The sequence below is a fragment of the Budorcas taxicolor genome, chromosome 10 (assembly GCF_023091745.1).
Source record: "Budorcas taxicolor isolate Tak-1 chromosome 10, Takin1.1, whole genome shotgun sequence".
NCBI classification, from domain to species: domain Eukaryota; kingdom Metazoa; phylum Chordata; class Mammalia; order Artiodactyla; family Bovidae; genus Budorcas; species Budorcas taxicolor.
In genome coordinates this window covers 99961303-99982856 of record NC_068919.1, presented here as the reverse complement: position 1 = coordinate 99982856, position 21554 = coordinate 99961303, and the positions used below count along the sequence as shown (strand labels likewise).

At 51.2% G+C, this 21554-nt stretch overlaps 1 protein-coding gene across 1 annotated transcript in view; it reads left to right on the top strand.

The window, feature by feature from the left end:
- NRDE2 (NRDE-2, necessary for RNA interference, domain containing) overlaps positions 1-21554 on the top strand; it is a 47609-nt gene that overhangs the window by 6392 nt on the left and 19663 nt on the right. The window contains exons 2-5 of the mRNA XM_052646923.1: positions 7913-8024; positions 9524-9757; positions 13262-13411; positions 20084-20534. Coding sequence (XP_052502883.1) covers positions 7913-8024; positions 9524-9757; positions 13262-13411; positions 20084-20534 — 947 coding nt within the window. The remainder of the gene's footprint in view (positions 1-7912; positions 8025-9523; positions 9758-13261; positions 13412-20083; positions 20535-21554) is intronic.

The following is a 21554-nucleotide window of genomic DNA, read 5'->3' as shown; positions in this document are numbered from 1 at the left end:
GCACCGTGAAGAGATCTCAGCATTGCTAATTATGAGAGAAAAGCAAACCAAAATTACAGTTAGGCACCAACTCAAATGGGTCAGAATAGCCATCATCAAAAAGCCTACAGATAACAAATGCTGGAGAGGGCGTGGAGAAAAGAGAACCCTCCTACTCTGCAGGTGGGAATGTACGTTTGTGTAGCCACTATGGGGAACACTGTGGAGGTTCCTTAAAAACTAAAAACAGAGCTACCATATGACGCAGCGACCCCACTCGCGGGCATGTATCTGGAGAAGACAGTACTTTGAAAAGATAGCTGTGCCCCAGGGTCCGTTTCAGCACTGCTTGCAGTAGCCGAGATGCGGAGACAGCCTGGCTGCTCATCAGCAGGTGAAGGGCCGAGGGAGGGAGGCACAGACGCAAGCGGGGCGCTGCTCAGCCAGGGCGAGAGAAGGCCGCGGTGCCAACGATGGACAGACACCACGTGGCGTCACTCACGTGTGGAGTCTGAACGATGGCACGGACGCGCCTGTCTGTGAGACACAGACAGACTCGGGGGTAGAGAACAGGCGCGTGGTGCCGCAGGGGAAGGGGTTGGGGGCGGGGGCGGGGCTGGGAGTGTGCGGTTAGTAGATACAGACTGTTGTGTGCAGAGTGGATGAACAGCAAGGTCCCCGGAGCGGCGCAGGGACTGGGCTCAGAACCCTGGGGAAACTGTAATGGAAAAGGGTGCAAAGTAGAATGCCCACGACGTGGGCTTCCCAGATGGCGCTGGTGGTAAAGAACCTGCCAGCCGGGGCAGGAGACTTAGGAGATGTGGGTTCCGTCCCTGGGCCCGGAGGGTTCCCTGGAGAAGGCTCTGGCAGTTCAGTCCGGTCTTCTTGCCTGGAGAATCCTATGCACTGAGGAGCCTGGCAGGCTGCAGTCCATAGGGTCACGAAGAGCGACTGAAGCGACTTCACACACGTGTGTACAATGGAGTTGCTTTGCTGTACAACACAAATCAGCACATTTTAAATCAAGTACACTTTGATAAATAAACTATATGCGATTCACTAGTCTAAATGTTTACAAATAATGTATTAAGTCGTTGAATCCTCATAACAACTCTGTGGAGTCAGTACTATCATCAGCATTCTTCAGGAGAAGGAAGCAGAAACACTTGGGCTCAAGCAGTCTAGCTTCAAAATCATGGACTCTTTTATTTTTTTTTTAATTTTGCATATTTTAATTTCAGAGCTAAAAAACCACAACACACAACATTTAAAGCTCCCTGCTGTCTCTGGCTTCTCACTTGAGGAGCCCCAGGCCTACTCCACCACACCTATGCCAGGATCAAAGTGGGCCTGAGCATTGACAGAGATGAAGCGTGTGTTCTTGTAAGCAAAACTCTTCGCTGCTGAGCTTCCGAACCATAGGCCTGATTCTGTTGCTCTTTGGGTAAAACAAACACCATCACGGCCTTTTAAGGCCCTGAGCCTCTCTGGCCATCTCGCTCCTGCTTCCTCTCACTGCCAGAGGTTCAGCTGTAGCAGCGCCCCCTGCGTGGCAGCCACGCCCTCTCCCTTCAGGCCTCTGTACACGCCGTCCGCCCTGCCTTGGTGCCTCCTGGGAGCACGCGTGCCTCCCGTCCTCTCGCCGTCCGGCCGTACGAGCGGTCCCCGCGGGCAGCGCTCTCTCGCCCTGCCTCGCCTGCACGAGGGAGCCCGGCTGTGCCGCCGCTGTCCCTGCGGGCTTCCTCTTTCCCGGCCTGCGTCTCGCTGCCCGTGACCGAGCGCCGTGTGTCAGGCCCCTGAGGGCCCTCCTGGGCATGTCCTGCTCCCGAACATCTCCGGAACTCAGAACGGTGGCTGGCTCTCAGTGAAGACGTGCTGGTGAAAGGGGAGGCTGGGAGAGACGAGGGCCTAGTGTTTTGTTCAGAGTTGCACAGCGGGTAGACGAGGAAGCCAGTGTCTGAACACGGGTCCTTCCGATACCAGAAAGTGTACTATGAACCGCGCTGTGATAGTGCGGTGCTGGGGTTTGGTTGTTCACAGTTTCCCTTTGGGTCCCGGGGGTCTCTTCGAAGTGTGTTAACTCTGTGGGAAGGCTGGCCTTGCGGACGTCCTCTGTATTCCCTGTCTTCCGTGCAGTTCTTAGCCATGTTTCCAGGTGCTTTCTGCATGAACACGTGCGCTCTTGGACTCTGTCAGGAGCTGGACGGAGAGCTTGGCGCGCTGTTCTTCGAAGGAGCGGCGCGCTTCCCTAATGCACGTGTTGTAGAGCCCTGGAGTCCTTTGGAATTAGCGTCCCTGGAGGGTGGTGCTCGCCTCTGTTCATGGGAACAGTCGGTGCTCCTGTGTTATACCAGTCTCCTCTCCTGGAAGGTAGAGCTTTCCTGTGACACCTCCCCTGTGTGGAGAAACAGTTACCTTAGGACGCCCCTTGCTGAGGGATGCACAGGGCAAATCCGGATAAAGCAGAGAGGGTTCCACACTCTGGCGGCTTGGTGCTGAGCTGCAGAGCCTGGTTCCCGGGGAGCGCGTGTGGCGGGGCCCCTGTCCGCCTGGGGTGCTCGCTGCAACACGAATGCCGAATGCTCCTCTTGCTTTTTGCCTTTTTTTTTTTCCTGTAAGCACTAAAATCCTCTCTGGGTTTCTTTAGGTTAGTGAAAATAGGTACTCATGTAGACCTTTTGGGGAAAAAACGTGTCGTAAAGTGAGCTGTAGAAAAGCGGAGGCTACCCGTCACACGATGAGAAATGGCTGCAGAACAAGGGTGCTTCATCCAGTCGTGATTCGACATCTGTGTCTAAAGTTTAAATCTGTCTGTGACAGTTCCTTCTTTGCTTTATCTGTATGTGTTAGTTGCTTTAGTCACGTCCAACTCTTTGCGACCCTGTGGACTGTAGCCTGCCAGGCTTCTCCGTCAGTGGGATTTCCCAGCAAGAACACTGGAGTGGGTTGCCATTTCCTTCTCCAGGGGATTTTCCCAAGCCAGGGATCAAACCTGTGTCTCCTGTATTGGAGACAGATTCTTTACTGTCTGAGCCACCAGGGAAGCCTGCTCTATCTATAATGGAATTGAATCAAAGCATTTCCCCTAGTGATGGAGAAATGAAATTATATAAGAAACTTATATAAAGTTCAAAGCAACTTATTCAGATCACAAGAAGCTTTGCACTTGAAGTATTCATGACGATTCGTATTATTTTGTGTAAAGTCTCTGATAACGTGGCTCTTCTGGTTCCTGCCTGGCTTTGTTAGGCTGCAGGTCTAAAGCTGTTTTTCTGCCTGGCACTTTCCCTTCTTCCTTTCTTAGACACGTGTATGGGTATAGCAGGGCGCTAACTTCCAGGTAAGTCTCAACCTGTGATTTACTTACCTGCAGGGACAAAAGGTTTTCAGCCAGTCAGCTTTTCTGTCTTAAACCCTAGTGGTATCCTGCCAGTCTTCTCTGAAACGTTACATCCTGCTTGGTATTAGCACAATTATCTAAATACATAATCGGCATTTGTAAATTATTTGAGGATGTAAGTAAATATAGAAAAGGACTTTGCAATCTGATTTTTAATTGTCTTTTGATCTCAGATAGCTTTCCGGGACTGTGTGCAATTAAAATCTAACAATGCAGATGTGTCACGTGAAGTGTTAGGATTAAACAGAAGCACCAGGAGAGCAGGGACTCGTTCACCACTGTGCCTCCAAAGCCTGGAGCTGTGCCTGTACACGCAGTAGGTATTCCGTTCTTTAATGACTAAATCTGCATGTACAGTGAAGACCAGAGAAATTATAAAGTTGAGCTTTGTGCCTAGATAATGGCATCCTTTTGACAATCTCAAATGCTTTCAGTTCTGTAAATCAGGTGCTGGGGTGCAAGGATGCAGAGATATGATTCGGATCCTCCCTCCTTTTATTTATTCAACAAGTGCTCACTGACTCCAGCTGCTTTGTCCCGAGGCCCTGTGCCTGGAGTGGAGAACGCGGGCGTGAGCCGCCGCGGCTCCCGTGCTCCTCTTGCTCTTGGTTTGGGAAGAAGGAAGCGGGAGGAGTGAGGCCAGCTGGAGCCTTGGCGGCCAGCGCTGTAGGGCGGCCGGCGCAGCTGCTTGGCTGGCGGGGTGTCTCCGTGGGTCGCTTTCTCTTTCTCCGCTGCTGCTCTTGATGGTGTCACCGTGACCGACTCACCTGGCCCCTGTGAAGATCTGAGCTGCTGGCCTGTGGCCTAGGATCTGATTGGAAGGCTTGACATGCATATGGTGAGGTTACAAGAGGAGGATTGCTGTGATAGCCGGCTGTGCCACCTGCAAGGAGACCTAGGAGAAACAGCGCCTTTGTTGAGGAGGTGAAGAGTTAGCCGTGGCGCGGTCAGAGGGGCTGGGTGGAGGGTTGAGGCCCAGGGTCGGGGTGTGTGTGACTTCCCTCCCCTGGGCCTCTGACTGCTGATCTGTAGAAGAGGGAGGGGCATCAAGGCTCTGCTCCCTGGGAGCCCTCGGCGGCAGCATCCTGCTTCTTCTCTCCTGCGTCTTGGACTTTGAAAGACTACGTTTCAATAGTGAGTTCGTTGGTAAACAATGTGAAAATTTCTGGACTAGGTGATCTCCCCAATTTTCCAGGCCTGACATTCAGTGAATATTAAATATTCCACGTGTTCACTGCTAATACGCTAGCTGCCCGGCCGCCCACCCGAGGAAACAGCGACTTCTTATCAGGTCAAAATACGCTTTTTTCCTACAAAAGGTCATTTGATTGAGATGAAGGTCACTCAGAGGGTCAACGATGATTTGAGTTCGAAACCCAAGAGTTTTAGTTCTTTATAGACTACTTTTTTCCTCTCCACAGTGGCCCCATACGGCAAAACCTTAGATGCATCCTTGCGCTCAGTCCGACTCTGTGGCCCCATGGACTCCAGGGGCCCGCCAGGCTCCTCTGCCCGTGGGGTTTCCCAGGCGAGAATCCTGGAGTGGGTGGCCGTTCTCCTGAAAAGCTTTCCTCGTGCCTGCTGAAGGGCTCTGGAGGGCCGCGCTTTGCTGCTCTTGCGCCTTGGCTTTTCTCAGGCCGCGCCCACCGTCCAAGTGTTTCTGGAGGGTCTAACGGACTCTGAGTGCATCTCCTTGCACACTGTTTGCTCCATCTCCCCCACTTTCCCTTTGCTCCTGACTGTCGCTTTTGCTCAGTCGTGTCTGGCCCTCTGCGACTCCGTGGACTGCAGCACGCCAGCTCCCCTGCCCTTCACTGTGGCAGCACCCAGTTATTGTGAAGCGATAGGAACTATTTTCACATACCTCTTGCCAGAAATCAGGCCCAAGGGAAGGGAACCAGCAGAGAAGGAGAAAGGAGACAGCAGAGGAAAGCCCGCGTGAGCAGCGGTCTCAGCGCCCCTCGGTCAGGCCGCACCGCTTGCTCCGTGCCTTGAGTCTCCTCTCCTGCGCAGTGGAGATCATGGTTCCTCCTGCAGGGGGGTGTTGTGAGGGTTAAAATATGTAGGTTGCTTAACCTGTTGCTTGGCCTGCAGTCAGGCCCTCCGTAGCTAGATTCCCTCTCTTCTTTCCCTTTTTTCCCGTGCTGTTTCTCTTTTCTCTTCAGGAGCTTTTCTTCCTTCTTCCACCCCCTCTTTTCCACAGATATTTGTTAAACTCCTACTGATGTGTGCCAGGCATCGGTCTCAGTGCTGGGGATACAGCAGTGAGTGAAACGTTGGGATGCGCATTCCAGTATCCCCTCCTCACTATGATGCACTTAGCATCAGGGACTAGAATACAGAATGTATAAAGAAGTCTTACAACTCAATAGTAAAAACACATCCCAATTAAGGAATGGGCCAAAGATTTGAATAACTGTTTCTCCTGAATTACGGAGGGCCAAGAAACGCATGAAAAGATTCTCAACACTGAGTCAGCAGGGAGATGGAAACCACAATCACAGTGAGAAAACACCACGCGCAGCAGGACGGCTGGGATCTGGAGGACAGGAGTGAGCTGGCAGCGACTTGGAGAAGGTGGAGCCTCATACATGCCTTGCTCACCAGAGCATACAGCGTGCGGCCGATGCGGAAAGCAGTCTGGCAGTCCTCAACGTGCTGAACATGGGTTCCGATAGGACCCAGCAGCTCTGCTCCTAGATGGCTGCCCAAGATGACGGAAACCGTGTGTCCACATGAAAACCGGTGCCTGAATGCTTATAGCAGGGTTTGTTACAGCAGGCAAAAAGTGGAAGCAGCCCGTGTCCCTCAACTGACAGTGGATAAGATGTCCCCCAACTGAAGATGGATACCCATCAACTAGAATTACCCTTGTTCAGTCCTGAGTCGTGTTCAGCTCTTTGCAACCCATGAGCTGCAGCACGCCAGGCGTCCCTGTCCTTCACCATCTCCCGGAGCTTGCGCAAACTCATGCCCACTGAACTGGTGATGCCAGCCCGCCATCTCGTCCTCTGCTGCGCCCTTCTCCTCATGCCTCCAGTCTTCCTAAGCATCAAGGTCCTTTCCAATGAGATGATTCTGCAACAGAATGGAGTGAGATTCTGATACACGCTGCACACAGCACAGATGGACCTTGGAAACATAACGTCAAGTGAACGAAGCCAGTTATAAAAGAGCATGCGTTGAATGGTCTTGTTTATAGTAAAATATTCAAAAGAGGCAAGTCTATAGCAAGTAGAGCAGGGCTTGCTTAGGGCTCGTGGGGGCGGTGTGGGAGAGCGGGAGGCGGGTGACCACAGACGGGTGGGGGCTTCTGGGGGAGGGTGGAGACGTTCTGAACTTGCGGTGAGGGTGGCGGGATTCTGGATGCATTGAGGCCACTGACTGGCGCACTTTAAATGGCGGGCCTGTGCGCTGTGTCCCAGCGCAGCTGTCACACAGGCTGACTCCCCTGCTCGCGCCCCACTGCCGCCGCTTCGCGCGTTCTTTCTCCTGAGCGTGGGGTTATGCCCTGGCTCCCAAACAGAGCGGGACAAGGTCCCTGCCCTCCACGGGCCGCCTTGCTGCCACCCCGCGTTTTCCCTTCCAGCCAAGACTGCTAAAGGTTAGAAGATGGGTAATTTAGAAATTGTAAATTGTAGAAGAGTCAGAAACGAATGGATAAGCAGGAAGAAGAAATGTTCTCGGGCGTTTAACCTCACCGCCCAGAGATAATCATGCTTCATGTCTTGTATAATTTTAGCATTCATTTAGAAAGTTGACACCTTCCATTTTTGTTTTCGCCAAGTACGGTTATGAGGGAAAGCTTATGTTGCGTTACTCTGAAGATTGTTGTTGTCTAGTTGCTGAGTTATGTCCAACTCTTTTGTGTCCCCGTGGACTGTGACCTCCCTCAAGGGATTTCACAGGCAGAATACTGGAGTGGGCTGCCGTTTCCTGTTCCAGGGAATATTCCCGACCCAGGGGTTGGGCCCACGAGTCCTGCCTTAGCAGGTGGATTCTTTACCACTGAGCTACCTGGGAAGTCCAAAGTTAGCGTATAACGGGTCAAAGTAACTTATGCTAGAACATTGTAATTTTTTTTAAAATAAACATACCTGAGTCTTCTGTAATACTGGTAAGTATGATAAGTTTTTATGCATGGCCTTTTTTTTTTTTAACTTTTCAGAATTGTCTAAATCAAATTTTGGGTCAGGAAAACCTAATGCTTTGGGAGGTTTACGCTCATTAGTGTGTGGATGGAATACGTGCAGTCTCGTTGCATTTTAAGCCACACTTGTTACGTGGCTTTTGCTTAAGCCGCAGCCTGATATCACGAGAGGATTCCAGTCTTAAATATTTCAGAGTGCATTAAAGCTCCATGCCCTGTGAAGTAAGAATTCCATGGGTTCCCTTCAGTCTCTGTGGACTGTTCAGAATGTCTGGCTTATGTGGGTTGTGAATTAGGATGTCGGCTGGTAAGATAGATTCCCAGCGTGAGAAAGCCCATTGAACTGACTACGCTCATCTTTTCTCCCTTTTGCCCGTGTGCAGAATTAGACTGGCTGAGTAACCCAAGCTTCTGTGTTGGAGCCATAACATCTCTGAGCCGACAATCTCAAGAGGCCACCGCAGCCCCTGTTTCTGAAGGGTCACTGCTGACAAGGTAGTTTTTGTTTTCATTTATTCCTGTTCTGCTTTTGGCTGCGCTGGGTCTCCATTACTCTGCAGGCTTCTCTAGTTGGGGAGGGCGGGAGCCGCTCTCCTGGGACGGTGCCTGCAGCTCACTGAGGTGGCCGCTCTGGTTGTGCAGCAGCGGCTGTGGGCCCGTGGGCTCGGGGGTCGCGTCTCCCGGCTCTGGAGCGTGGGCTCGGGGGTTGTGGCGTCTCCCGGTTCTGGAGCGTGGGCTCAGGGGTCACGTCGGCTTGGGGGTTGCGTCTCCCGGCTCTGGAGCGTGGGCTTAGGGGTCACGTCTCCTGGCTCTGGTGCGTCGGCTCGGGGATTGTGGCCCACGGGCTTAGTTGATCGTGGCAGTGGGATCTTCGCTGACGGACCACCGATCGAGCCCGCACCTCCTGCGTTGGTGGGCAGACTCTTCACCTCTGAGCCACCAGGGACGCCCACGGCGGCATCGATAGGCGGACTGTTGGCCTTTGTCAGTGTGCTGTCCATAGCTTGCTTGAGTAGTGATCCTTAGAAAACCCTGTGATGAAAGGGTCAATAAAAGCTCTTTCTTTTACCAGATATACGGAGGTGATCTCTACTGTTTTCCCTTCCCTCACTCTTTCCAGATCATCCTTTTTTCCCCTTTGCGTTGCAGTGGCAAGTCCATGACACAGTCACTGCCAGTAATTAGGCCACGAGGGAGATGGCGTCACTGTGGCGCTTAAGTAACTTTATTAACCTCATTAGTGACCTTTAGAATATTGTAATTCAGGTATTTCCTTAGTTGCATAAAGATAGAAGTTGCCTGCAAAAATAGGAGGAGGTTTTGTAATAACATAGGATAAAAATCTCATGGGAACTTCGGGGAAAGCAAGGTGGCACACATCTCTACCAGCTTTGAAAGGAGTTTGTTATAGATCACTGGGTCGAGAAATGAGCTCTCTCACCAATACAGACCAAACGGTCTCATTAATATGATGTACCATAAAAGTGTGGGAAGCCTTTGAAATTGAGACTAGTTCATGCAGAGAGGAGTAATGAGAAAGAGCTCATTCTAACTTACAAAAACAAGGACCAGCATTAGACCCACTTTTTTTTTCCTTTTCCTTTTTTTTGGCATTAAGGACATCCTGGTATAATATATAGGACTGAAAATAAACCTTTTAGAGATTTTTAAAATACTGTATTTGATAACTGCTAGATTAATTTAAGAATATACAGCTATGAAAATATAGGTTTAGAAGCTATAAAGATTAGAATCTCTTCAGCCAATGTCATTTTAGGTCCAACTCTTAAATCTTGAAGGTAAATTTGTAAGCCAGCTTTTAAATCTCCAAGGTATAAGCCAGGAAGGTACTGTATGATGTCTGAGCAGATAGGAAGCCTGTGTGGGTAATTAGAGAATTGCCTTCTGCATGTTTGTTTACTTGCATACTTATTTGCATATTATTTCCCTAATTCTCTTTTGAAAATAATTCTAATGTTGACCTTCCCAAATAGGAGTCCTCTGAAATCAGAGCCTTCAGATGAAAGTGACACTAACAGAAAGCCCAGAGAAACAAGCAGAAAAAAGAAGAAAGAGAAAAAGAAGAAAAGGAAGCTTCTGCGCCACAAGAAAACCAAGAGAAAACGTGGGTCGTCAGGTAGCGGTGGGTCTGAGTCAGACACTGATTCTGAAAAGGACAGACCTTCCAGAAGCGTCGGAGACAGTAAAAGGGAATCAGAGAAACAGAAGTAGGTTTTCTGTTCTCAAATGTCTATGGTTTTTCAAAGCTTGAATTTCTCTCCCTTCACTGTTGCCACAAGTGAGACGTTTGAACAGTGACTCAGCCGCGCGGTCAGAATGGAGTGAGCGCATTTCTCAGTAAAGGTGGGAAAAACCCAGAAGGCGCTGCGGCATGAGGTCAGCGAAAGAAAAGGAAGAAAAAGAAAACTTTCATAAAAACAATAGGGCCGTGATTTTATTTGAGAAATGTTATCTGGGCGCAGCAATGATTGTGTCAAAATCTGATTCAGACAAAAAGCCTACAGGATTTTTGAAAGGTGACAGATAAGCCTCACAGTGGGCGTATGGGCCAGTTGACTACTTAGTTTTATGCTTTTATAAAGAGTAAGAAACTTGTCTTAGCTTTCTCTTTCTGGATACACCTTTCTTTCAGTCACTCACGTCAAAACGCCATCTGCAGACACAGAGGACAGACTCAGGGCGGCCGCACGGGCGGTGAAGGCGGGGCGGACGGGGAGGGAGGCCAGCAGACAGGCGCTGTCGTGTCGGGGACGGGCAGCAGGGCTCTGCTGCGCCGCTCAGGGAACTGTCCGGTATCCCGAGATAGACCTTCGTGGAAAGGAGTGTAAAAGCAAAACCCTGTGTGTTTACCAGACACTCTCTCGCTCACTGGAAATCATCCTTGCCTTTGTCCTTCTCTCAGGTTTGTTTAGAACCACGGTGTTGAAGGTGCAGAGTGGCTCCCGACCGCAGTGCCTCCTCCCCGTGGGGCCTTTTTCCTCCCTGCCTGTCTCCCTGCCGTCTCCCCTGAGCACGGTGTGCGAGGTGTGCTGCAGACAGCCCCCGTCACAGCTTTTCCTCTCTGCTTAGGCTCGCGTCCCCCTGCACGAGGGGCACTTTGCCCACACATAAGACAGGTGGCCTGTGGTGAAGCTGCTTGAATTATTCCTCATCTACCTTGCTTTTTCTTTTCTTTGTTCGTGTGGTCTAGATGAGAGAAAATGATAAGGCCTACCCAAGGCATACTTGAAAATATTTAGTGCTGCTAAGGTTTTTGCAGCTCTTTGGGGATTATCTGTTCTCGCTGTGTGCTTAGACGTCCCCATGATGTCAGTGAGAGCTCTGGTTGGAGCGAGTCTGGAATCTGGTCTGTGGTTTCCATCAGAGACACAAACACCGTGCCTTCCAGGGTGCTCTGTCGTCAGATTTGCGTTGAAGAACGCTGCAGGCCTCGGGCTCAGAGGGGCCGTGTTTATTTAGCCCACTCTGTGTCTAGGTGCTGCCCCCGTAACCCTAGAGGGGAAGAGATAAAGGAGTCCAGCAACAAGGCTCCAAATCGGGCTGGATTTCTGGGGGCAGGAGGGCTTTCCTGGGGGCTCAGTGCTCAAGAATCTGCCCGCAATGCAGGAGAGGCAGGTTTGATCCCTGGTCAGGAAGAGCCCCTGGAGAAGGGAATGGCAACCCACTCCAGTGTTCTTGCCTGGAGAATCCCATGGACAGAGGAGCCTGGTGGGCTACAGTCCACGGGGTCCCAGAGAGTCGGGCACGACGGAGCGGCTAAACAGCAGGAACAGCACGAGGACAGAAACCACGCCCCCCCCCGCCCCACCGTCGAGCCCGCGCCGCCCGCCGTCGAGCCCCCCCTGCAGTTGGCACAGGGCCGATGCATAGTAAACACTCAAGTACATGTTTGTTAGTGTGAATGAATATATCACTGATGTTCTTGCTTTTTAGTACATCTTCAAAGCAAAATACATTAGTTGCTGTGTGTTCCAAAGACTCATCTTTAACTATTTGTCTTTTTTTCTCTATGACTGAGGAAAATGAGTTTTAAAGGATTTCCTGAAACTGTACAGAAGCAACCATAAGAAATTTGAAAGATGGTTATTTTCAGCCTGTGCCTAACCACATCAGAAGGGATCTTTACAGCCTCTTGGCAGCTCTGTGATCCAGACAGCAACTCCAAGTCTGTTGGTATTTTGTGTAACGTTCCCGTGAAGGTCAGAGCGGGCTGTCCTTGTCTTTTTCGTTCTTACTGCTCACTTGTGCAGTCTCTTCCTGGGAGGGCGACCGGGAAGAGGTCTTGTTTCCATTTAGACAAGGGGCTAAGATATTAGTGAGTCGTGAGTGTCTCCCTGTGATGTCAGGAAAGTGGCTTGGGGGCAGTTGAGGGGCGTGTGTCCCGTGTGGGAGTCTGATTCCAGGGTCATCAGGGACAGCCTCCCCACAGCTTCTGATGACCTCTGTTTCCTAGGGTGAGCTCCTCTTCACCTCCAGGTGGTGACACTTCCTTCCGCGTGACACTTCCTTCCGCGTGCACAGCCCAGACCACATCCTGCTTCCTGACTGTGGGACCCAGTAGGGGAGGTGGGAAGGGCTCGCTGCTCCCCAGGCGTGGTCTGCAGCCAGCCCTTCCCACCCCGAGCTGGCGTTCCATCTCTTCCTGGAATGCATCGACCTCTTTCTATCCCTTTAGCTGCTGCTTTGGTTTTTGTCATCAAAACCCTCCACAGTTGCTCTGGAGGGGCGTGAGTTAAAACTCACCATGTGTTTTAACCCGAGATGCATCACCCTGCAAGTATTTATCGAGTAGCTACTTTGTGTCCCTGGGATACCACGCCCTTGCGTTCCCAGCCAGAAATGGTTTGGAAGCCTGGAGAGTCCTGATTTCTCTCTGGGCAGAGCCAGACAGCAAAGATGGAGCAGCACTCAGCGGCCGTTGTGACTCCCGGGGCAGTCTCTTGGGTCAGCAGCGTTATGAATGATTTTCTTTGGAGGGAGAAAGACGTTAGATGCCAGAAAAGCCTTTCCCCTCCTCTTAGTTGACTCCGAGGGAACTGGTTCTTTTGGGTTTGAGCTGGAAGTCTGCCACGTCACAAATTGGTTCAAAGCGATAAATACGGGTCTTTTCTTACAGTGGACTCTGTAAGAAGTGGATGGTCAGGGCCCGTGCGTACCGGCAGAGCAGCCGGCACAGAGCCCAGGCTGTAAAAAGGAGACTGAGGCCACGTCTGAGCGACACCAGAGGCGGAAGCACTCAGAACTGTGGCTGTGCTTCGTTGTTTTCAGTTGAAATTAATTAGCTGAGCACTTTCAAATAAGTTAGGCAAAGTAAGGGCAGCCTTATTTTCCCTCCTTCCTTCATTTCTTCCTTCCTTTCAAGAAAAAACCTTGTGTGTAAATATGTTTGAAAGTCAAATTATAAACATTCAAGTGAATTATTACTGTTGTTTTTTAAAGACATCTATATCTCTCACGTTTGTTTCAGGGATAAGCTGACTTCTCTTCTTGGTAAAGTGCCACTTAGGGCAGTCTTCGCTTTTACTTTAATGCGTTCTCCAGAGCAGGAGCCGGGCCGTCTTTATGGCGGGCACACTGTCTGCACGGAGCTGTGCTCGAGGCCCTGTGGGTCTGACGTGTCTCTCTCTCTTATTTCTGAGCTGTGATGTATGTAACTGGGGTATTTCTAAGCGCCTCTCCCGTTTTCTTCTTCACCCTCCCCTGTCCCACAGTCAAGGAAATAATGCTGCTGCGGATACCGGACGTCACTGTGTTTGGCTTGAGGACATCCAGGCTCTGACGGGAGAAACCTTCCGAATGGATAAGAAACCGGATCCTGCCAACTGGGAGTACAAGTCTCTCTACCGAGGAGACGTTGCCAGGTGTGTGGGTCGCTGTGGGTTTCTCCGGTCGCCCCTGGTGGGGAGGGGGCTTCTCTCCGCTCTGAGCTCTCTCAGCTCTGACTCTGTCTCTGCGTCCCCCCAGCCGCCCCACCTTTGCCTCTGCGGAGCTTTATCCGTTGCTCAGTTGTTCAGGCTTACACAGTAGCAGGTGAGTAATCTCACGCTGTAAAATAAAAGCTGAAACCTGGAGATCAGGATCCAGGTTGGATTAATCTTATTCAGCCATGGTGCTCGGTGTAGCGTGTGGCCCGGTAGGTGTTCAGTGAATGTCTGTAGACTGAATGAGTCTAAAAATACCTTGAACTGATAGTGACTATCCATAAACCATTTGGTTTAATCTATATGCCTTTCTTAAAAGTTACAAAAGCCTTTTATTTATCCAAACCGCCCCCTGCCCCACACATGCCATTTTTAAAAATGACATTAAATGAAAATGACTTTTTCAAAATGCTTCTAGCATATGTCACCAGATAATCATAAAAACAGGTGATGGCATTTGCTTCAGGAATGAGTTTAAGCTTTTTTCTCTATCGTGTATTAACGCATATATGTGGAATGGAGAAAAAATAGTGTAGATGATTGTATTTGCGAAACGGAGACACAGAGCAGACATTCGGACACCACGGGGAGGGCGTGGTGGGGAGGAACCGGGAGACTGGGCTGACACGCGCCCTGTCCTGTCGATGCTGAGTCTGAGCAGGCAGCTGCGGCGAGCCCGCTGTCCAGCACAGAGAGGCCCGCTCAGCGCGCTCTGCCCACCTGAAGGGCGGGGATCAGAGAAGGACGGGCACGTGTGCAGGTAGGCGGCTCCCTCTGCGGCGGAAACCAGCTCGGCGCGGTGCAGCAGCCGTGCTCGGTGAAAGGGGGCGCTTTCAAAAAAGAGGAGCTTTTCTCTAATCTGGCAATCAAAAACAGTTGAATCCCCAGTAAGCTCTTCAGACACTTGGTACTTTGTAGGACGTAGTGAGCAATGATACGCAGTCTCTCACTCCCAAACAGCTTAGTTGGAAATGGAAACTGAAGGCAAAGAATCATGGAATATACGGCCCAGAGGAGGCCTTGAAGGTGGTGACCGTTCTCCATGGGCTGATTGCCTCTTAACGTAGATTTTCGCTCCCGCCCCTTTGCCGCCCGCCACCTTTTAATGAGGTGTCACTCAGCGAGACATTGTGGCCCCCCACATAGGCAGCCCCAGCTGTGGCTCCCTTCAGGATGGGCCGGTGTCGGTGGCTTGTGGTGCGTGTTCGCAGCTGCATGTGGCCTACTACGTCCTCATGGCAGGGGTCAGGGGTTAGTGGCGCTCATGGTGCGCCTGTGTACTTCGGAGTGATGCTAACGCTCCCTGAAGTCCCCTCTGGTCCTGATGCCTCAGCGTGGGGAGTCCCAGCAAGCGCTGGCAGGCATGGAGCGGGCAGCACCAGCTTGCACCTCTTTCCCCCTGGAGTTGTCCTGCCGACTCACAGCTGCTCCAGGAGGAGGGCGCTCTGATCTTACCCAGCCAGGGAGAGGAGTCTCAGGGGTGAAGGATCACTGGAAGGTCATACACCAGGAAGAGAGAGAGTTCGGATTTACACCCGTTCTTCTCTGGTGCTCTTCCACCATCCCCAAAGAAGAGACGGGTTCTAGGTTGGGAAACAGACGATGCTGGTTCTCCTTCTGACTTTGCCACTGACTGGTACCATAATCCCAGGCAAGTCGCTTAACCGCAGGGTCCCCAGCTCCCGGGTCGGTGACTGGTACCCTGTTGGGAACCCCGCCACTCAGCCGGGGGTGAGTGGTCAGTGAGCACAGCTTCGTCTGCCGCCCCCCAGTGCTGACCCGTTCCTCCCGTCGGTGGAGAAAAAGTCTTCCAGGAGGCGGGTTCCTGGTGCCAAAAACGGGGCCGTTGGCTTAACCTTTCTGAGCCCCTGTGTCTTCATTTGTAAACTCCTACTGTGCATCACGCTCAAATATCAGAAATATTTGATATGGAATTAGAAATTGGTGTGCAAAGACAAAGGCTTACTATCACAGCACTAGGTTAAAAATAGGAAGCGATATTAACAGAGAGTGGCTCTTGAGCCTCTGCTAGTGAATGGCCCAGAGCTGAGGAAGGGAGTGACTGGAGACAGCTTCATCCATCTCAGCCGCAAAGAGACGACTCCAGAGGGTGTGGGGCATTGGTGAGGTGTCCTGGTAATGTGCTAAAGCTCAAGTCAGGTAAAGTCTTGCTCAGATTAACCGCTATACAGCTGTCAGTATCCACATCTCGGAAGGTGGTGGTCCCGCTGCACGCTGAGCTGGTCAGGACGGTGGGAATACGGTGTCAGGTCCTGAATTTTCACACTTGTTAGGAGAGATCCTGACGAACTGCGAGCATTGACAAGACGGTGAGCAGACACGTGGCTAACCCTGTCTTGCGAGGTCTAGGTGAGGGCTGTGGGTCGCAGCCTGTGTCAGGGGTAAGGTCACTGTCCCGTAGGCTTTGCTGCCCTTGGGAAGGTGGGTTGGCAGTGTCCTGTGTAACTTGGCAAGCGGCACCAGGACCAGTGAGTGGAAGTTTGGCTCGGCATAAAAGCAGATCTCAGAGTGTGAGCACCCCAGCGATGGCGTGCAGCATGTTGAGGCTTTGTGGTAAACGGGGCAGGCTCTAAAGTCGGTGTGGAACAGGTCCAGGTTACCTGCGGGAAGTTCCCTAGAACTAACACACTGTCTGTTGGGGAAGTTTGGCTTTTTTTTTTTTTTTTTTTGCCATTTTTGGAAGAGTTTGTTGTTTCTTTGGCTATCCACCAGCTGAAATAGTTGGCTCTTGTTTAGGAGCCAAGTTGTATGAAATGATAATTTAAACTCATCTAGCCCTTACTGTGTGGCTTAGCCCTTTACATATATAAACTTTTTTGATCATCCTAGCAATTCTGCCACATAAGTTACTGTTACAGTCCCTGTTTTGCAGACGAGGAAACTGAGGCACAGTTTGTTTGTTTTTTAAAACTTGATTACGGTCACCCAGCTTAGTAAATGAAGCTGGAATTTGGACCAAGGCAGTCAAGACTCTGAGAAGGCCTGTGTGAACTGAATTCTCCAAAGGAAAGGCAGGTTTATGCTGCCCAGCCCAGCTCCCTCCGGGACCCAGACCCGCTGAGTGGGCTCAGGGCAGAATTGGGTGCTTGATTTAAACGTATTCTCTTCCCAAGCTTGCCCTCTTTTGTTTTCTCGTTTCTTTTCTCTCTCTCTCTTTTTTCTTCTGGTGACTAAATGCCCAATGTGTGTGCTTAGTTGCTAGTCCTGTCCGACTCCTTTGCAGCCCTGTGGGCTGTAACTTACCAGGCTCCTCTGACCGTGGAATTTTCCAGGCAAGAGTACTGGAGTGGGTTGCCATGCCCTCCTCCAGGGAACCTTCCCGACCCAGGGGTCGAACCCACACGCCTTGCCTCTCCTGCATTGGCAGGTGGACTCTTTACCACTAGCGCCACCTGGGAAACCTGTAGGTGCCTATATCTGATTTTATAATAGATACGTTTGATATCATTCACTGAACCTCCAAACAAAATGGGTGTCGCTCCCTCTGGAATTATTCAAGTGAAGACTAGCTGATTATTTGATAAGGATTTTATAGGAAAAGTGCCATTATTTGGGGGAACTACTGTATTAAATTACATCTGAGGTCTGGTCCAGTAATTTAAGATTTTGTGATAAGTGATAAATTGGGTAGAACCTAAATGTCCAACAATAGGGAAATGGTTAAATAAATTATGGGACACTTCCAGTGAGCCAGTTTGAAGTCAATAAAAATCGTTGTTTCTAAAACTAATGGTATGAAGAAATGCTTAAAAGTAGGGAGAAACGCCTGAAGCTATATATTAGCTGTTTAGAAACAGGATATGTAAATGAGTGTACGTAGTACATTCGCACATTGTCTGAGTGTCGATGCTTAATAGTTGCATTCTCTTTTCTCCTGTATCTTCTTCATCGAGTTTGCTACAAAAGGAAGGTCTAAAGTCACCTTTACAAAATACCGTTTTAAAGTCAGAAAACTCAGCAAACATTTTTTAAGAGATTGCTTGAATAACTAAAACACTGTTGACTTTTAGTGAAAATAGTAGTTCAGTTCAGTCGCTCAGTCGTGTCCGACTCTTTGCGACCCTATGAATCGCAGCAGGCCGGGCCTCCCTGTCCATCACCAACTCCTGGAGTTTACCCAACCTCATGTCCATTTAGTTGGTGATGCCATCCAACCATTTCATTCTCTGTCGTCCCCTTCTCTTCCTGCCCCCAATCCCTCCCAGCATCAGGGTCTTTTCCAATGAGTCAACTCTTCGCATGAGGTGGCCAAAGTATTGGAGTTTCAGCTAGAGCATCAGTCCTTCCAATGAACACCCAGGACTGATCTCCTTTAGGATGGACTGGTTGAATCTCCTTGCAGTTCAAAGGACTCTCAAGAGTCTTCTCCAACACCACAGTTCAAAAGCATCAATTCTTTGGCCCTCAGCTTTCTTCACAGTCCAACTCTCACATCCACACATGACCACTGGAAAAACCATAGCCTTGACTAGATGGACTTTTGTTGGCAGAGTCATGTCCCTGCTTTTTAATATGCTATCTAGGTTGGTCATAACTTTCCTTCCAAGGAGTAAGCGTCTTTTAATTTCATGGCTGCAGTCACCATCTGCAGTGATTTTGGAGCCCCCCCCCTCCCGCCAAAAAAAGTCTGACACTGTTTCCCCATCTATTTTCCTTGACGTGATGGGACCAGATGCCATGATCTTCATTTTCTGAATGTTGAGCTTTAAGCCAACTTTTTCACTCTCCTCTTTCACTTTCATCAAGAGGCTTTTGAGTTCCTCTTCACTTTCTGCCATAAGGGTGGTATTGTCTGCATATCTGAGGTTATTGATATTTCTCCCGGCAATCTTGATTCCAGCTTGCGCTTCTTCCAGCCCAGCGTTTCTCATGATGTACTCTGCATAGCAGTTAAATAAGCAGGGTGACAGTATACAGCCTTGACGTACTCCTTTTCCCATTTGGAACCAGTCTTCTGTTCCATGTCATAGTCACTGGGGAGAACAGAACTTGTTTTTAACTTAACGTTTATTTCTTAGGGCAGTGGTCCCCAGTCTTTCTGGCACCAGGGGCCAGTTTCCGCAGACAGAGGTGTGAAGGGAGTGGTTTGAGGCTGACCACGCGTCCTCGGTCCTGTGAGGATCCCATGTCCTGGTGCTGCTGGCTGACCGCAGACGGAGCTCAGCAGGGATGCGAGCGGTGGGCAGCGGCTGGAAACAGGGCGCGCGTCACTCGTCCGCCCGCCGCTCAGCCTCCTGCAAAGTTCCCTCAGGCTCCTTTCCACTGTGTCCGCAGCCTTCCTCCCAGAGAAGGTCGCCATCCTGAGCTCTTCCACCCGAGAGCGTGCTTGTCTGTTAGGGTCTCATGTAAACAGACTCGCGTAGCGGGTACCCCTCTGTGTCCGACTCCGTCCCCCCGGTGTCGCGTTCCCGAGCTTCGTCCCGCCGGGGCGCCTATCAGTGCCTCGTTTCTTTTTCCCAGCGGGAGTGTCCACCGGCGGCCACCCCACTGTCTGTTTATCCATTCTTTGTTGGTGGGACCTGGCCTTTCTCCAGAGTTTGCTCTTATGAATAAAGCTGCTCAGAACGCTTGTGCACAGCTCTCTGTGTAGGATTCTGGTTTCCTTTTTCTGGTAAATACCTAGGAATAGCATTGCTGGGTCATAGGGTAAGGTCTGTGTTTAGGTTTTGTTTTGTTTTGTTTTTAAACCGCCAGACCTGTTCGCAAAGTGATGGTGCCGGTTTACGTTCCCACCAGGGGCATGTGAGCCCCGGCTCCCCTCCAAGTCAGTGGCCGGGGTTCGACGTCGCCAGGCCTTGCCTTCATCTTGGCTGTCCTGGTGGGCCTGCGCTCGGGGCACCGCAGTTCTCACCGGCCTTTCCTTGGTGACTCACGACGCTGACCATGTGTTCATGTGCTTACCGGCCGTGTGTGTCTTTCGTGCCGTTTCTGCTCACATCTTTTGCTGTTTGAATTGGGTTGTTTGTGTAGCACACACATGGAAAAGGGCACAGATTTCCGTAGCTTTTGTACAGATATTCAGTAGTCATGTGTCTGTAGCTCCGGGGACGCCTACACGGTCCATAAAAGCATCTTAGAGCCCAGCCTCTTTCCTGTAGAGTAGAGAATAGCCAGATGTAATTCTGTTTGACACGCTTTGTCTCAGGAGTAAAAAAAGAGCCTTAGGCTTCTCTGTCATCTTCTGAAGTAGACAGCACGGAGGGAAGGGACTGGTCCAGGGGATGGAGGGCCCGGTGTCACCTGAGGCCTCAGCGTCCCTATTGAAGAGCCGTCGAGGGGGAGGCGATGGCTTCCCCTTGCCCGTCGCACGCGGTGCCGCCTGCGGTGGCGTGACGACAGCGTGGTGCAGAGCTTAGGGGCGGGCAGGTACTAAGGCCTGGCAGGCAGGCGTGATCGGAAATTCGCGAGACGCAGACGAAACAGCAGGATAGAGGAAAAGTCCTCCTACTTCTCTGAGTAGAAACAGTTGAAGGGAAGGTGAGTTTGAATACATGAACTTAACTGGCGGAACGAGAGTGCCTGCTGGGCCTTCGGTCCGTGGAGCCTGAGCGTGCGTTCTCTCGGTAACCTGTTTTCTTTCTCAAACGTTAGATACAAGAGGAAAGGAGACTCCTGCCTCGGCCTCAACCCGAAGAAGCAGTGTCTATCTTGGGAGGGGACTTCCACAGAAAAGAGGCGTTCCCACAAGCACGTGGAGCGCTACTTTACGAAGAAGAGCGTGGGGTTAATGAACGTGGACGGCCTCGCCGTCAGCAGGCAGCCCGGAGCTCCGTCGTCGGAGCCGCTCTCCTTTATCCCAGTGAAGGGCGTGGACGACGCGGCTCCCCCTGCTACCAGCTGGCTGAACCCTCTGGGGATTTACGATCAAGCCACTACGCAGTGGTTACAGGGACAGGGTCCTTCAGAGCAGGAGTCCAGGCCACCAGACTCACAGCCCGACCGAGAGGGCGCGCTCCTCAAGGCCAGGGTGGAGGAGTTTAACAGGAAGGTTCGCGAGAACCCTCGGGACACAGAGCTGTGGATGGCCTTTGTTGCTTTCCAGGTAAGCGTCACGGTCCCAGGTCTCCCGCCTGGGAATGGCGGCCCTAATGTTGGGCACTGGTTTATCCTGCAGCGACTGTTGAGCTCCTGTGAGGAGCCCTGGTGCCGGGCCTCTAAAGGTTAGAATGGAGCCCTCGCCCTGAGTTTGCTCAAAGCCCAGTGATGGAGGCTGATGTGTGAGGGGTCACTGCAGTCTGGGGTGGGACAAGCTGTGGCATAGGGGTGGGGGATGGAATGAGGGGTGACTTGCCACCCAGGAGTAAGGAATGGCCTCCAAGAGATGGCAAGCCGTGAGCGGAATCGAGGTGGGTGCGCGCCACAGCGGGGAGGCGGTCCTGCAGTGCTGAGAGAGCATGCGGGGTGCACAGGGCGGTCTGTGCAGGGACAGGGTGGAGCCACCGGCTCCCTTTCAGAAATACGCCCATCTGTCTTTGTCCCGCTTATTTTTGGAGCCACTTACGTAATCACCACATTTGTCCCACATTCGGCTGTGTTATTGGTAAAATCAGCTTTTCAGAAAAGGTTTTCAAGACACTGCATGCTAGTTACCGATACAGAAACCTAAATTTAAAGTGACGGGGACTCTCTAGGTGTTCCAGTGGCTAAGTCTGCATGCTCCACAGACAGCGAGCTCAGGTTCAGTCCCTGGCCAGGGGACTAGACCCTGCAAGCTGCCGCTGAGACCTGGTGCAGCCAGGTGAATAAATAATCAGTCCAGTTCAGTTGCGCGGTCGTGTCTGACTCTGTGACCGCATGGACTGCAGCATGCCAGGCCTCCCTGTCCATCACCAACTCCCAGAGTTTACCCAAACTTATGTCCATTGAGTCGGTGATACCATCCAGCCATCTCATCCTCTGTCATCCCCTTCTCCCCCTGCCCTCAATCTTTCCCAGCATCAGGGTCTTTTCAAAGGAGTCAGTTCTTTACATCAGGTGGCCAAAGTATTGGAGTTTCAGCTTCAGCATCAGTCCTTCCAATGAATGTTCAGGACTGATCTCCTTTAGGATGGACTGGCTGGAG